Below are 16,478 nucleotides of genomic sequence, written 5' to 3'. Positions count from 1 at the left end.
CGAATCAAAAGTTCTACAAAGTATGAGAGTCAACCAAGGACACACAACCTTCACTTTTTGCCCCAACCCCGCTCCCTACTCCCTCTCAGTGAAAATGCTATATTGTAAACAAACACGTTGAAGGCACCTACGCTGCTTCAGAAACACAACATCTAACAGGATTCCAACTAAAGAAGTAAAGATGCTGGCTCCAGGACAATCTTTGTGTTGATACCATCACTGTGAGAAATGTCATTCTCGGGAGTTCATCCCAGGTCTCCCTATGAGCTCCCAGTTGTGGATAACAAACTGAATAAACTCATTACAGGAGCTCTGCACCCTTCAATCACCAAAACAATATCATAAGTAAGAAAAATAGAGATTACAGAAACAGCAAAGATATCCAATCAAGTCATGTTCACCAACATCACAGACTGTCGCCCACCCTCCAGCCTGGGTGGGTCTTCCTTACCCTTTTCTCACGCGGCCGTACAGCCCTCTGAGCGCCTCCGGGGCAGAATGAAACCCGAAGTGCTTTGCCACATCCTTGCTCACGAACACCTGCGGTGAGGAATGAAGAACATGAGGAGGTTTCATTAAAAACACACAATCCCCCTCCCCCTCCCCCTTTCCCTTTCATGCAACACACCAGAAGTAGAGTCAACAGTAAGGAGCACAGACCATGCTCCACCCTCCTGAGACCTCTGCACCTAGAGGGGGAGTAATGAGTGCGGACACATTGGCATTTAGACATCAGCACTCGTGTGCGACCAGTTACGAGACTCGTCCTCTCAACCACGCTAGACGGGCATTCACCAGGAGACATAAACAACAGGACTTTAAACCCACTACAGACATCTATTTATTTATTTATTACATTTATATGGCGCAAGAGCTACCCTGAGGGTTTCCTGGCGCCTTGGATGCCAGTAATACCTGGTGTAGTGGAAATTTGTGTAGTTTATTGGTTAAATAGCCATGCATTGATGCCTTTCCGGTATTGGACATACCTTGGTTCGAGACGTAGTTTCAGTGGGAGTGAATTCCACAGAACCGGGGACAGGTAAGCGAAGATCGTCTGCCCAATCGTACCCGTTTGAACCTAGGGACAACAAATTTTGCCTGATGCAGTGACCAGAGGTTTCAGGAGGGTATGTATTTATGCGCCTGCTTACATAAGTAGGCAGGCGCTTCCCCTGCGTTTATCCTGAACATGTAGCATAGTGCTTTAAATTTGACTCTATTGCCTATCTTGAGCCAGTGCAGTTTTCTAATGTGTTCAGCAACACTCGTTCGCCCAGGGAGATGGAGCAGCAGCCTAGCTGACGCATTTTGGATGACCTGGAGTTGATGCGTGATATCTTTATTGGCTCCTAGATATAGGATATTCCCATAGTCTAGTCTTGAGCCAATTAAGGCCTGTATTACTGTTCTCTGCGCCCCTTTCGGGAGCTGCCATAAGATTTTTCTTAGCCATTTAAGAATGGCGAAGCAGGTTGAGGCAGTTTGGCTGTTGTCGAATGTACAGTTCTTTGAAAAGAGGATTGCAGAAACTATCCACAATCCACAGAACAGTTCCAGCCTAGACATGCAAACGAGGCCCCGCTTTCAGGGGTAAATACGAGCTCCTCTGCGTCCCACCATGGGAGGCACAAACATTCTGGTGCTATGTCACCTGCCTACAGAGTTAGAAAAAACGTATCAATAAATTGTCCTCTAAATACAGTCTCTGAGCACCTGAACAGCTCTAGAGTGTGTTGTGCTGCCTCAAGTGAGTTGGAATTTCACCCTCCCAACACAACCTTATCATGCAGTACCCCGTGCCTGAGCATTCTTAACAAACCTATGCAATGTGAATATAAAGCAACCTCACCGCCAAGTAGACAGCCTCAACATTACAGAAGAAGTGGATGAGAGAAGACAAACCTAGGAACACTTCAACCTGGAAACATCACATTCAAATCTCTGTGACTGAAGCAGCATTGGGGAAAGCAATCATCTGTTTCTTAACCTCTTCGCCGCTAATGACAAGGGTAACTCGTCATGGACTTTCCATTGATTTCAATGGAAATTACATAAAAGAAGGAATATAGCCTTAGCAGTAAAGGGGTTAAGAAATCAGAGAAACTCTCTCTCCCTACATGGACACTGTTCTGTTGCAGAGCATGGTAGCAGCCTGTTACTCGGCAAAGACGCTGGAGCCTCAAGTCTAAGAACACTGAGACTGGGATGAGTAAAAAGGCATTTGAGCACTAGAAAGTGTAGAAGTTTGCAAACGTTTGCAAGGGATTAAATCATGTTCCTTAGTTGTATGTACCAGTACTGGAGGCATGCCACAGAGTAGAACTGCACTCCTCAAGACGATGAGGCGAAACAATCTCTCTGGAACATGAAAACAGAAATAAACTTGAAAAGACTAGTCAATTTGGCATATTGAGAAATCTATGTGTCAACCTTCGCACACCAATGTGTGTGGATTTCAGTTAATATCTTAAACAAAGGCATACTTTATCCACACTAAGGTGCAATGTTCTGCTCCTCAAGGAGAACCTGGAAAGGGCTAAGCTACAGAGGGGCCACTTAATATCCAGAAGTTCTTTCTCCTGACCTATCCTCAATACAAGAAAGTCTATAGAAACAGAAGAGTTCCATGAATGAGAAAAGCTGGCATCAGAGCACGGCGGCAGCAAAACTTCTCCGAGCTGACTTTTTTGTTGATGTTACTTATCAATGAACAGTAGGGCGTTATCTAATGGAAATTTTGGAATTAGATATACATCGCGTAGAGGGAGAAAATAAAGAGAGGAAAAAAAAACTTGGCCACCGACTTCTGAATCTTTTTGCGGTCATTGTGTTTTGATTGGGCTTTAGTGGCAATAACATAACATAACCTGCTGGGATCTGCTATGCCACCTAAGGCGGCCCGTGGTGGGAAAACTAGACCTGTGGGGGAAGGAGTAGTTGGCACGCGCGCTGCGCTTGCTGCAAAACAAAAAGAAATACAGGGTGCTCAAGACTCTGGGAGTACTGGCCATAGTAAAGATGTCACAATAGGTCACCTTAAGATACCCCAAATATTTCAGTCGGGTATTGGGCTGCAGAAAAGTAATATCACAGCTTCTAAATCTGCTGTTGATGGAACTGGCAATGGCGGTGGTGGGGATCAGGATGGTTCACTGCAGGTATCTTTAGATATACCTACACCAGAATCTGCAGCGCTTCATATTCTGGCTGCAGGTGAAGAGGCTGAGGTAGGGTCTAATGCTCCAGAGGAAACAGAGGAAGGGAACGGCGTGCTCATGAAGAAGAAACCCAAGAGCCACCAAGTAGTAAGGATGGCGAATTCTACTCGTTATCGGAACCGTTGGAAGGATCAGATATGGAAGAAGTCTCACTTCCAGAAGACGGTGACGGGGAAAATACCCCAACTATGCCGGAGGGCAATCTTTGCAAAAATGCTCTCTCCGTGAGCACTTCTGCTCAAGCTGCTACTATTCGGAAAAAAGATAGGGGAGGCAGTGCAGATTTAAATATTACCACTATGGAGACGACTGATTGGGATCTCTCTGCGGGCACGAGGATATTGGAGAGGCTAGATCTTTCAGACCAAGCTAGTGGGGGTGCTGATGTAGTTGAACAGAGCCAAGTGCCCGGTCAAGTATCGTTGGAGAAAATCTATAGATCTATTAACAACCATCGGCTGGAGGCTCGAGCGGAACACCTAAAAACACATACCGCTTGCAGAAAGCTACAAAACACCGTTCGGCGCTTGGCAAAAACGTGCAACGATTTTACGGATCGAATGATAGAAGCGGAGGCATGGATATCATCACTGGAAGATCAGATGGTTTCCCAAACAGCTGATGTTGCCGAAATCAAGGCGCATAAAGAGGATGTGCAGGATAAAATCGCCGAATTGGAAAATTGTCTACGTCTACTTGGTGTCCCGGAAGGTCTTGAGGCACAGGATGTTCGTAAATTTGTTGCAGAATTATTCGAGGAAGCGCTCCCAGAAATTACTGAATGGAATTGGAGCTGCAAGATACAACGGGCCCATAGGTTTCCTTTTCGGCAGCGATCGCCAAGAAGTGGTCAAGTAACTCCACAGCAGCCACAGGCTATTCTGATTTCTTTGAACAATTTCTGGCAAGACAGGTACTATATGATATGGCTCGGCCCGAAAGGAAGAGAACTGGGAAAGGTATACAGTTTTTTTGTTCAGCCAGATTTTTGCCATTCTACAGTCGAAAAGAGATGGAAACTACGGCAGCTGATCGCACCTTTACAAGCAAAAGGCCTACAAGTTTTTCTATTGCAGCCTGCAACTTTAAAAATCGTTAATAAGGGCCAGAGTTGTTTTTTTACTTCAGAGTGTGCTGTAAAAGAGTATATGCAAACTCTTGATGAGCCGATATATTGTCTGGACTGATCTCGATTCTATGTTTTCTCTCTTTTTCATTTTCCCTTTCTTTTTCCTTTTATTTTATTTTGTTTCCTTCTTCTAAGAGGTCTTTGATTTATTATGGATGTATTAAGAGACAAAGGTTGATATATTTTGATTTGGTGAGCCGAGCAGCATGGGAACCACTCACCGAGCATCACAAGGGCCATCAGCCCTATTGCTTTAGTTAAGGGGGGGGGGGCACTTTGGGAGCGAGGGGGGGTCGGGGTGGTGGTGTGTGGGTGGGTTAGGGGGCACTCGGGGGTTTGTGGGTATAGGGGGTGTAAGAGTTAGTGCAGGAAAAAATGCTAAAATTTCAGTTCATAGCATCTGTTTTTATGTTGGTGCAAAGATAAAAGCTTGTTTATTCATTAACGACCTGCAATTTGCCTGTTTTGATGGCGGTTAGTAAGCTACGAATCTGCTCCTTTAATGTTTGCGGCCTTAACAATACTATGAAAAGAAAACGGGTTACTAATGAATTACGTTTAATTAATCCAGATATACTTTGTCTGCAGAAAACGCACATTCCTTGGTCTAATTATAAGGTTTTATTAGAATTGGGTTATTCAGTATTAGCAGTGTCTAAACAATCTACTATGAATAGGGGGTAGCCATAATGGGTAGTGGAGCTGTAGCTGGCACGGGTAGGATACAGGTCGATAATTTTGGACGACGGCGATCTGTGAGTGTACGATAGGGATCACCAAAGCTACAATATGCACTGTGTATGGGTCTAATTTTGATGAGGCAGAAATTTTTGAGTTCCTGAATGTGGAGTTAGCACAGTGGCCCATGCCATTGATATTACTTGGTGATTTCAATATACATGGAGATACCCATATATGGGATTTTAATTCTCAGAGATATCAAGGACGCAAGCTGAAGGGATATCGGGCATTATATCAGTTACTATCCCAACATAGATTAGTTGATGGGTGGGCCAAGATAAATCCGGGTAATCCAGGGTACACTTTCTTTTCCTCTCCCCACTCTAAATTTGTGAGGTTGGATTATATTTTTTTACCTCGGCCTTTAACTGCTGGCGCTAAGATTCATGTCATGCCTCGAATTACTAGCCCTGTAGTTTTAGACGTGATTTGCCTGCAACCGCTACGCTTAATACGGGCATTCACTTTTAATAAAAAACTTATTAGTGATGAGGAGTTCACAACTCCTATTAAACTTTGGGCTGCACAGTTTTTAGAATACAATAGAGGCACTGCTAGTCAACCGATAGTGTGGGATTCTTTTAAAGCGGGGTCAGGGGGGGGAAACATGTAGCTATGGCTGGGCTAAGCAAAAAGAACAGAAAGTTATGATAGCAAAGCTGATTGAGGAACTTAGAGTGGCAGATTGTGAACTTATGTCGGTAATTCAGTCTAATGCCGACTCCCAAGTTGCACAAACTAAGGTTGCTAGTTGTAAAGCTAAGATTAATGGGGTTTGGAGTCAAGATATTGCTGCTCAGTATAATGCATGTAAAACTGAAAGATATGAATATGGAGAGGCATCGGGAAGATGCTTGGCCCAAAGAATGCGGGGCAGGCAGGCGTCTCAACGTATTGATATGTTGGAGAATGATAGAGGGGAGTCGGTTGAAACCATAGATGGCATTATGGAGGTATTTCGTAGTTACTATCAAGAATTATATACCCAAGAAAAAATTGCTCAAGATCAAATAGAAACTTATCTTCAGGATTTTGATTTTACTAAACTTGGGCCTTGTGAGAGGGAAATGCTTGAGGTTCCAATCACTATGCAAGAACTGCAGCTTGCAGTAGAAGATCTAGCACTAGGGAAGGCACCTGGCCCGGATAAACTTTCTTTGGAGGTTTATTGTTTGTTATTTAGCGTTATTAAGGAGGATATGCTTGCCACTTTTATTATGGCTCAATGTGGTAATTCGCCGGCGTCCTGGGACGATGCCAACATAGCAGTCTTAAAAAAAAAAGAGACAAGCCCCCTTGGCTGCCGGGGTCATACCGTCCCTTATCATTAATTAATGCTGATGCAAAAGTATACTCTAAAATATTGGCTACACGGTTGGTGCCAGTTATCCCAATGCTTGTATCTTGTCATCAGCATGGGTTTCTCCCTGGTAGAAGCACGGTAAATCATCTTCATTGGGTAATAACGTTAATAGACTATGCAACTGCACATCAAAAGAATATTGGTATTATTTTTTGGGATGCGGAAAAAGCATTTGACTGTGTTACGTGGTTGTTTTTATGGGCCTCAATGCGCAAAATGGGGTTTGGTCCCTTGTTTTTGCGGGCTCTACAAACTATGTATAGGAGTCTTCGGGCTAAAATATGTACTATGGGACAAGAGTCATCGTTTGTCAATATTACCCGGGGAACGCGGCAGGGCTGTCCCTGCTCGCCTTTGCTTTTCGCTATTTATATAGAGCCACTATTACAACTACTGGAGTCTACTAATTTAATAAAATCAATGTCGGTAGGCGAATATGAAGTGTGCGTTCTTGCCTATGCTGACGACATTGCGGTTGTGACTTCGGATCCTGAGTCAGCACTAAGGGAGGTTGAATGTTTGACGCAAGCATTTGGAGAGGTTGCTGGGTATAAATTGAATATCTCTAAAACCCAAGTTATCTGTACAATGGGGCTAAATGCGTGTGAGCCGCGAGTAACGAAAGAGGCTAAGTACTTGGGGATTAAAATTAGGATGGCCATACAGGAGATAATTGATGTAAATTGGAATGATATAACCGGGGCTGTTAAAAGTCAGTTAGAAAAGTTAGAATGCTTACACTTGTCAATGGTTGGTCGTTGTAATGTCCTAAAGATGAGTATCCTCCCCAAAGTGCTTTATTATTTTCGGACGGTTCCTTTGGAGCTGTCAAGGGCACAACTAATGCAGCTTCAAGGTATTATGGATAGGTTTATTTGGGGCTGGAGGAAGCCCCGTTGTGCTTCAAAATATATGACGCTACCTCTGGTACGTGGCGGATGTGGGGTCCCAAATTTTATTTTTTATTATTTAGTATGCCTTATACAAAATGCGAGGTACATGGTAATAGGGGGGGGGCCGCATGGCAGTTTGAGTCACCCAATATTTATCCGATGATACTGGGAAATTCGGCCTGTGAAGCCTTGTTGAAGTTCTATGAGCCAAGCTATTTCAAGCGCACTAGATTTAAAATTATGACCGCAGCTTACAAGGGGTGGAAGTGGCTTCGGAAAATTCTGGATATTCAACGGATTAATTTTTATACACCTTTGGATTCTAGGGCTATACTACCGTTGATATTTAGGGATACTAAGATGCGAACTATAAAGGGGTATGACATTTAGGGGAATTTTTTTAAGGATGGTGCACTGGTTCAATTTACGGATTTAATGGAGGCATATGCAATCAAGAAGAATGATTTCTTTAAATATTTGCAATTACCGGATTTTTTATATAAACAACGCCATCCACAGGGCATTGTTAGTATTGAATGTATTGAGGCTCTTCTAAAAGGGGCTAAGATTGGGGTTTTGTACGAAATTTTACTTTTAAAGCAACCGGACAATATTGAAATGCAAGATGTTAAATGGCAAAATCGATTGGGATGTTCGGGCTCTTTTTTGCAAGATTCGATTGATATGGCGGCAGCAATAGTGTTGTCTGCAAATCTACGTACCCAACATTATAAAACTGTGTTTAATTTATATCATACGCCAGTTAAAATGATGAAGTGGGGTGATATTCATGATGGAAAATGTTTTAGATGCCAAATGGATGAAGCAGATATTGTTCACGTATTTTTCGATTGTAAGGCACTCTCTCAGTTTTTTTAAGTATAGAGGAATTTCTGTTTGTAATAAGGAAGGTGCAATGTCATATTAGTCATGAATTGCTGCTTTTTGGGGTGGGTATTGACATGGAAAGTGTACAGAACTATTATCCCCACCGATATTTTATTTTTATGGCAATGGCGCTAGCCAGGTTATGTATTGCTACAATGTGGTTGAAACCAGAAGCCCCCGTTTTTTAAATGTGGAGAGCCAAGCTTTACGATGTGTTTCATCTAGAATTTAATTTATACCGCATCAAATCTATGAGAAAAAAACAATTAGGGTTGAAGATATGGCAACCAATGCTCCAACATTTGGAACTATCACTGTGAGAATATCGCTCTAGACATTTACTTAAGTATTGTTTCAAATGCTATTGGTTTATTTTTTATGCTATGAACTGAACAATAAAAAAAATTACAAAAAAAAAAACTTCTCCGAGTGAGTGGTCAGGATAGCTTGATCACAATTCAAATGAAGAGGTACTATAGTCAATAACAATTAAAGAATGAGTCAGTGAAATAAAAATAACCCAGAGTAAAAGAAGCCAGAGATATGTGCGCATTTCGCATGGCTTTTGATGATGGGGACTAAGTTGCTAAAAAGGGGCCAAAAAAAGTTCAAACGAACTGGAAAGCAATCTTTGAATTATATTTATTGTACTTTTTACCTTAATTTATACCAAGGTGTATCTGTAATGTTGCATGCCTTTTATGGAAGAAAGGCTGATAGCTTAATAAATTAATCAAATCACAAGTTCTGCATCTGCTGTGATTTCCCTACTGCAGGGTCAGCTCCGCCATCACAGTGGTAACGGGAGTCAGTATGGTTCTCCTATGTAGATCAAGAATAGCTTGATGTTGGCTAGGAGCCAGAATTACCCCTGCCACCCCATTTAGATTCATTGAATGAAATCGCATCATATGTCGGTGTCCTGAAAATCAGCCATAAATCTAGCACGACTTTGAACACCCTTGCTCTACAACACCCCTCTGAGCCTTTGGGGAGGGACTGCAACCTAATGCTCCAAATCGTCAATATTACCAACTTTAGCGACATTAGGGGACAGGAAGGCAACTTGCTGTCAGAACCTAGAGACTTGGGACCAGAGTTATGGGGAAGAATTGTAGAACAAGCACAGAGGCAGATTATATATGGATTTAGCCCTACTTTTGAGAATCCAGATATGTCAACTCCATGCAGATAAATAAAAATGCCATAAACCACGGATGCAACAGCATGTGGAACAGTCTGATTAAGATCACCCACACGTTGGTTACAGGCCATAAAGCAAGCAATAGTGACATGTATACAGTAGGAAGGGATGTTAAATTTTGGATAATAAAAAACGCATGACCTCATCAAGAGCATATGGAGAAAATAATCACATCTAGACACTTCCTTATTTGTAATGCTGGTCAGATCTCATCTTATAGAACCCATTAAACATCTTTCTTCTTGGTATACAATCGTGTTTTGGTTGCCACTTACAAAGTCTCCATATCCGAAAAGTTGATAGAGGTCTTCTCTCTCTTTCTCAATCTCCACAGAGGTGGAGATTTTCTGGCCTCCTGGCAGGGTTTTGTTGTAAGCGTCCACCCTTTGAATCATCTTCACCTGCTCGTCAGCATTCCTCCCCTTCAGTCATAAAGAAAAGCATTCGTTAATACAACGAGGCTGGTGAAGACCTGCAAACGGGCATGCTACAAAATGGTAAGTGAATAGAAGTTTATTCTATTTCAAATTCCAGTGCTACACGCATGTACAGTACGTTTGTATTTCATGGACTCTAGTTATGGTTCTTTGGACTGATATACCCAAGACTGCAACACTTGGGTCACTGAAGCTCAGCACTGGGAATCGAGGGTGAGTTTAAAGTGACTGGAGTTTCAAATGCCTTTGTGTGGCAATAACCAGAGAATGGTTCATGGAAGCCTCTCTACTAGGAAGGAATCAAGAAAATATGCATTTGTTAGACAGACAATTCAAATAGTGTGACAAGAAGCAGGAATACATATTCACCTAAGAAACGCAAACTCATAATTCCATCCATCTTGAAAGCAAATGTGTGCTCATCCAATGGAATAACCACCTTTTTAGGAACAAGCCAACAGCCCATTCAAAGGATATAATCTTAAGAATTCACAAGTCATGAGCTTAGGAATTTTATCACCTGGAAGATAGTGGTGATAGTAATAATAATAATGTTTCAGACAATGATTTATACCACAATTCTGCAATTTCTAATTCTTTAAATAACAGATGGTAATATTATCTAATTTAATGGTACTCACAAAATATCCTACAGCATTAAAGAACAAGATCCGCTCGCTTGAGGTCCATTCACTGTGAATCTACAGCTTCGAATAAGAGAACCAGAGAGCTTTTGAAATGTTACATCTCAGAAAGCGATGATTATTGTATGTGTGTAGCTTGCATACACAGAAAGCAAGACTAGGCACACACTATTCAAATTCAAAGGGATCTGTGTCAAGTGCTTGCTTAAGAGGGCCAAAGGGAGAGGAAAAACGGAACGGCTAATAAAAATCCCTCCTTGGCAATCGTGTCACTCTTTATTAAGGATGACAATTAACACTGAGGTTATTAATAAGGCCCCAAAGCCCTCTGACATCATGGAAAAGGAAACAGCCAAACAGGAATATCTGGAAGTAGATCCAGTAGAGATTCCAACTGACAGAAGCAAAAATCACAGACAAAAACGTAGCGAGGGGTGAAGAACATGACAAAAAATAAGGGAACAAATAATTTCTGCTGGACCCATCAACTGCAAAAACGCCCTTATTTATGATTCGCAAAGGAACAGACGTCACAGGTAAATACTCTACCTTATGTTTGATTGGGAGTCTCGGATACAACTTTAGGAACGCACAACCTTGTAAATGGCACCTTATAAGGCTTGTATAAGACCTCCTTCCTGAAACTCATGGCATCGGCTTGGCACACAAAGAAGCACGAGATTGACATCCTATGCCAAGTGCTGAATTCCGCAGTCCCCCAATGCCCTTCATGCCAGAAGCTCCACACGGCCTGCAGCCCTCAGGGTGACATGAGCCCAGACACGCCAACGCAGTCAAAGCGCTTCCAATATAAGCGCCATCCTTCATAATTAAGGGAGGGGGCAAATTTCCACAAGACGTCACAGATGAACTACAGCTCTACAGCCCATGACCCGATTAAACAGATCAGATAGTCAGATATCCAGACCTTAAAAGTGCATGACAATCTCGCCTCTGATGCTGATGCTTAAGTGTTCTCTAAGGCAGATAATGGGAGCTCTGGTGACTTGAAACACTCAATAAGGTGGCATTTCTAGAATCAAAGAACCAATCCTGATTATGGGGGAAAGACGACCAGATCCTGTTCAACACAGACCATCGCACATGACAATCGAATACACTATTGATAAATAAGAAAATACTTCCTTACCTAAGAGAAGGCATGTGCCAACTAATAGATGAACTTCCAAGGACCAGTCAAAAAAAACACAAATGGCTGGAATACTTTGCTAACCAACATCGAAATACCTGCTCACACACATTCGAAATGTGTTTGCTGGAACTGATTTCAACATTTTATTATAGTATTTTGGCAAAGAACCACCTTCCCGCTCACACCCTGATGAAACTCGGTTACTGAAATACTTGGTTCACGGGCGACAGTGGTGTCAAGATTCGATTTTTAAGGCATTTTGGAACATTTAGGAATTGTATGAAAAGTAGTTATCCTTCTTCTATGCTGAAATATTCTGTGGTGCATGTGAGGCTGAGTTCTGTCAATTTATCAGTTTCCTCAGGGTATGGGTCTTATGAGCAAAAACATATAATACCTCTTACTGTTCTAAGTAATACTATCCCTTGTGGGCCAATGACGCAGACACTTATTTATTTATTTATTTATTTAGGGCATTTTTAAAGCGCGCTGTTACCCGGAGGTGTCCTGGCGCTGAATGATCACTAGGAGGCGTGGGAAAGAGAGTTAGTGTGAGAAAAGCCAGGTTTTAAGGGCCCTTCTGAATGTGAGCAAGTCGGGGATCTGTCTAAGGTTGGAAGGCAGCGAGTTCCATGCCTTAGCGGCTCCCAGGTAGAGACTTCTGCCTCCCCAACGAGCTTTCCTTACTCTGGGGACTACTGCCAGGCCATGTTCGGCAAATCTTAGAGCTCGGGCAGGTTTGTACCATTGGAAAAGAGGGGTCATACACTGGGGGCCTAGACCGTGCAGAGCCTTAAAAATCACGCAGAGTGACTTAAAGGTGATTCTTTTCCTAACAGGCAGTCAGTGTAATTTTACAAGGTCCCGGGCTACTGAGGTGAACTTGGGGGTGCCTGTAATCAGGCGTGCTGCTGCATTCTGCAGGATTTGAAATTTGTTCAAGAGTCCCTGCTGAGCATTCAGCAGCAGACCATTACAATAATCCAGCCGGGACAGCACCAGACTGGTCACTACTGTCTTCTTGTGTTCTACTGGGAGAAAGGGCAGGACTTTCCGTATGGTTTTGAGAGCATAATGGGTGGCCGAGGACAGTGCGTTGACATGTGGCCTGAAGGAGAGAGAGTCATCCATCAGGACCCCTAGATTTTTTACCTTCGAGACCGGAGCAGGGGGAGCCCCCATTTCTTCTGGCCACCAGCGAGGGGACCAGAAGTTCTCACATGAACCAAACAGTAGCACCTCTGTTTTAGCCGAATTAAGCTTCAGGCAGTTTCCTGACATCCATTTGCTCACCTCCCGCATGCAGCATCTGAACCTGTCTGCTGTGCTATCCAATTCTCCCCGACGCAGTGACACCACAATCTGAGTGTCGTCCGCGTAGGATGTGAGATTAAATCCGAAGGATCTGATCACTGGTGCCAATGTCGAGACGTAGGCATTAAAAAGAGTCGGGCTCAGGGAAGACCCCTGGGGGACTCCGCAGGGGAGCACAAAAGGTTCTGATTCGAAGTCCCCCAAGGCCACCGACTGCGTCCTGCCGGATAAAAAGGCCTGCAAGATGTCAAGGGCCTTTCCCCGAATCCCACTGGCCCTCAGACGGTCCACCAAGATGTTATGGTGGACCGTATCGAAGGCCGCGGATAGGTCCAGCAGGATCAGGGCGGCTCTACCCCCCATGTCCAGCACCCTTCTGATATCTTCAGCTGATTTGATCAAGGCCGATTCAGTGCTGTGTCCAGCCCTGAATCCATGCTGTGAAGAGTCCAGTCTCTCTCCTGATCTCAGGAAGGAACTAAGCTGTCTATTTAGTATGCCCTCCATGATTTTGGCTAGGAGGGGTAGTCTGGCAATGGGTCGAAAATTATTTAAATCTGTGGGATCTCAATTGTCTTTATTTAGGAGGGGTAGGATAGAGGCCTGTTTCCAGCGTAGGGGAAATTCTCCCCTGTCCAGCATGTTATTGAACAGGGGGGTAAGACCCGAGGCGATGGTGGAAAGAGCTAGTTTGGCAATTGCGATTGGGCAGGGGTCATGTGGGGAGCCTGATTTTATTCTCATAAGTCCTTTGAATACCTCTTCCTCGCTAATGGGTGAGAAGTTCTCTAATATGTCCAATTTACTGTTGGGCTCCTGATACATATCTGGAGTGAGTGAGTCTGAGGCATTAATCCTATTTTCATTGTTCAAAGGATGGAAAATTTTCTCTACTTTATTTAGGAAGAATTTGGCTAGATCTTCGCATAGTTGGCGACTAGGTGGTATTTCTACTGATTTGGGGGCTGCCAGGGAGGAGATTGTGTTGAATAATTCCTTAGGGGAGTTGTTAGCTTCCTTGATCCGTTTGGAAAAGAACTCACATTTAGTCATGCGAATTGTCTCCTTGTATGCTCTCAACTCTGCGTTAAGCCGTTTTTTATCCTCTACCTTGTAATTTTTTCGCCATAGTCTTTCTAGTTTTTTGAAGCGGGTTTTATGGTCTCTGACTTGTTCAGAGAACCAAGGGGCAGAGGGGCTTGTCCGAGTGGAATGTATAATAGTCGGGGGGCAAGTTGCATACAGGCAGCCTCCAGCCAGCTCGTGTAATCTGTGGCTGCTTCCTCTAGGTCTTTTGTAGGGGGCTTTATAGAGGCTTTCAAAAGATCCTCTAAAGTCTTGCCTTCTATGTTTTTCCATTTCCTCAACTTTTTAGGGGCAGATTTAGCTTTGTTTAATCTAGGGGGGCGGGGGGTAAGGCTTATGTTAAAATGAACAGCAGCATGATCCGACCAGGAGATCGGTTGAACTGACGTAACCTCTAGGTTAGGAATATTGGAAAAGATACCATCAAGGGTATGCCCTGCTTTATGAGTCGGACCCCGGACTAGTTGTTTCAGTTCTACTCCCTGTAGCAGTTCTAGGAGATCTTGAGTGTCTGGGTCCCTACAATTCTCCAGATGAAAATTTAAATCTCCAAGTAGTGTGAAGGAGCTGGCAAAAATAGCTTCTTCTAACAGGCTACTCAAAGCTGAGAGAAAAGGTGCTTTGGCCCCAGGGGGCCTGTAGAGTAAGCAGCCTCTAAGAGTCTGATGATCAGAGAGGATAAAATTGAAAATGAGCGCTTCGTCTAGGTCAGTTACGTCTGGCTGAACTATCCCTCTAAGGGATTTATAATAAATAATGGCCAAACCACCACCTTTCTTCTTTTCTCTGTTCCGTGTAAGACAGACATAGTTTGGGGGAGTAGCGATTACAATGTCTGGGCCTGATGCAGCATCTGTCCAGGACTCAGTTATGAAGGCGATCATGACCTTGGAGTCAAGGATAAGCTCCGCCAGTTCAGTGCTGTGTTTTACCAGAGATCTGGCATTGAGTAGCATGCATTTCATGGTGGGCAGTTCATTTGTCGCTATAGTATCGTGTGGAACCTTGAGGATAGGCAAAGATAGCCAGAGTATCTCGGGGAGGGTCTGCTTACAGTTAGAACATTGATGGGGGAAGAGTGGGAGGTCATCCTCCATGGCTCTAGTAGGGCAATATTTTGTGTCAATGTTACGGCCAATCATCAATAAGGTGTCGCGGTTGTAGACAAGCCTTGATGTAGAGTTTTTAATTAGCCGGACAGTGGTTCTGGCTCTGGGCGCGGGCTCGGCGCGGACGAGCGCCGACGGGCTTGCCTTTGGCGCGCCCGCTGCGCTCGTCCGCTGCGCTTCCTGGGCCAGGGAGTCATTTTATGCAGGCGGGGGGCGGGGCGGAGCACTAGACTGCTCGCCCAGCTCGTTTTCCTCAGACTGAATGGTGGGACCGGAAAGGACGATCTCACAGGTTCGAGCCTGGATTGTGCAAATGCGCGATTAAAAGTATTAAAATCACAATTAAAACACACACGCTCAGTAAAGTATTTATAGCAGCAAAATACCAGCAAAGTTCTAAAAATAGGAATCACCTCCCAATGGATCCACTTGTATTGGGAAAGCTTCACTTTTTCGAAATCCTCTGCAGAAACATCAGGCAAATTTCTAATATAGGAAAAAAGAGAGTTATATTAAAGTTCATATGCCCACATGCACCTTACTGATCTTTTACATGAATTTCCGGCCAAATTCACAAAGCTTTTTGCCCATGAATAACCATATGTTACTCAGGGAAACTCAAGAGTAATTTTCAACTACTCACAAAAACGTTGTAAATTAGGCCATGTGTGCTCAAATGTTTGTGGGTGAGTGAATACATTTTCTGCTCACCGATCTGCCTGGTTTTTGTCCAGACTGAATAGGAGTTTGTGACAGTGTGTAAGTTTGTACTACTGTCCCTGTGTTACTTGTCTCTCTGTATTACTGTATAAGCTCTGCAAATGCCCTTGAATGGACGTGTGGTTATCCATCTAAGCAGGTTTTTACTAGAGAATAATGGACCACTCCTAAGGCCATACTGTTGGTAAAGGGCCCTGAACACGAGTTATATTCCTGAGTCCCAGGCACAGCCCGACACAGGAGGCGTGGCCTAATGAAGTAAGGCCAGAATGGCACTCAGCAAATGTACTCAAGGTTAGGCATGACAGTCCAGGTTTTCATGATCATGTATAAACACTGGTGTTGGCTTAAAAGACAGGGAAGAACCAGTGAAGGGGCTGCCAGTGAGTCACCTTTGAGACTCCAGAGTGTGGAGAAGAGGTGGATGGTCTAATGTGCTGAAGGCAGCCGAGAGGTCCAGCAATAGCAAGAGTCAGGGGTCATCTTCGTCTGTCGTCAGGAGGCCGTTGTATACGAAGTGTAGGGAAGCGTGCTTCATGCTGCAGTGGGAACTGAAGCCAGGTTGGTAATCTTACT

At 43.7% G+C, this 16,478-nt stretch overlaps 1 protein-coding gene across 8 annotated transcripts in view; it reads right to left on the bottom strand.

Annotated features, from left to right (window-relative positions):
- KHK (ketohexokinase) overlaps positions 1–16,478 on the bottom strand; it is a 93,137-nt gene that overhangs the window by 7,172 nt on the left and 69,487 nt on the right. For all 8 annotated transcript variants that reach the window (XM_086928133.1, XM_086928131.1, XM_086928135.1 and 5 more), the window contains 3 exons: positions 15,596–15,668; positions 9,715–9,861; positions 452–540 (listed from right to left, as the gene is read on the bottom strand). In XM_086928133.1, coding sequence (XP_086784259.1) covers positions 452–540; positions 9,715–9,861; positions 15,596–15,668 — 309 coding nt within the window. The remainder of the gene's footprint in view (positions 1–451; positions 541–9,714; positions 9,862–15,595; positions 15,669–16,478) is intronic.

The sequence above is a fragment of the Lissotriton vulgaris genome, chromosome 6 (assembly GCF_964263255.1).
Source record: "Lissotriton vulgaris chromosome 6, aLisVul1.2, whole genome shotgun sequence".
Lineage (NCBI taxonomy): Eukaryota > Metazoa > Chordata > Amphibia > Caudata > Salamandridae > Lissotriton > Lissotriton vulgaris.
The sequence above is the reverse complement of the archived record's forward strand: the minus strand, read 5'-3'. Positions and strand labels throughout refer to the sequence as shown.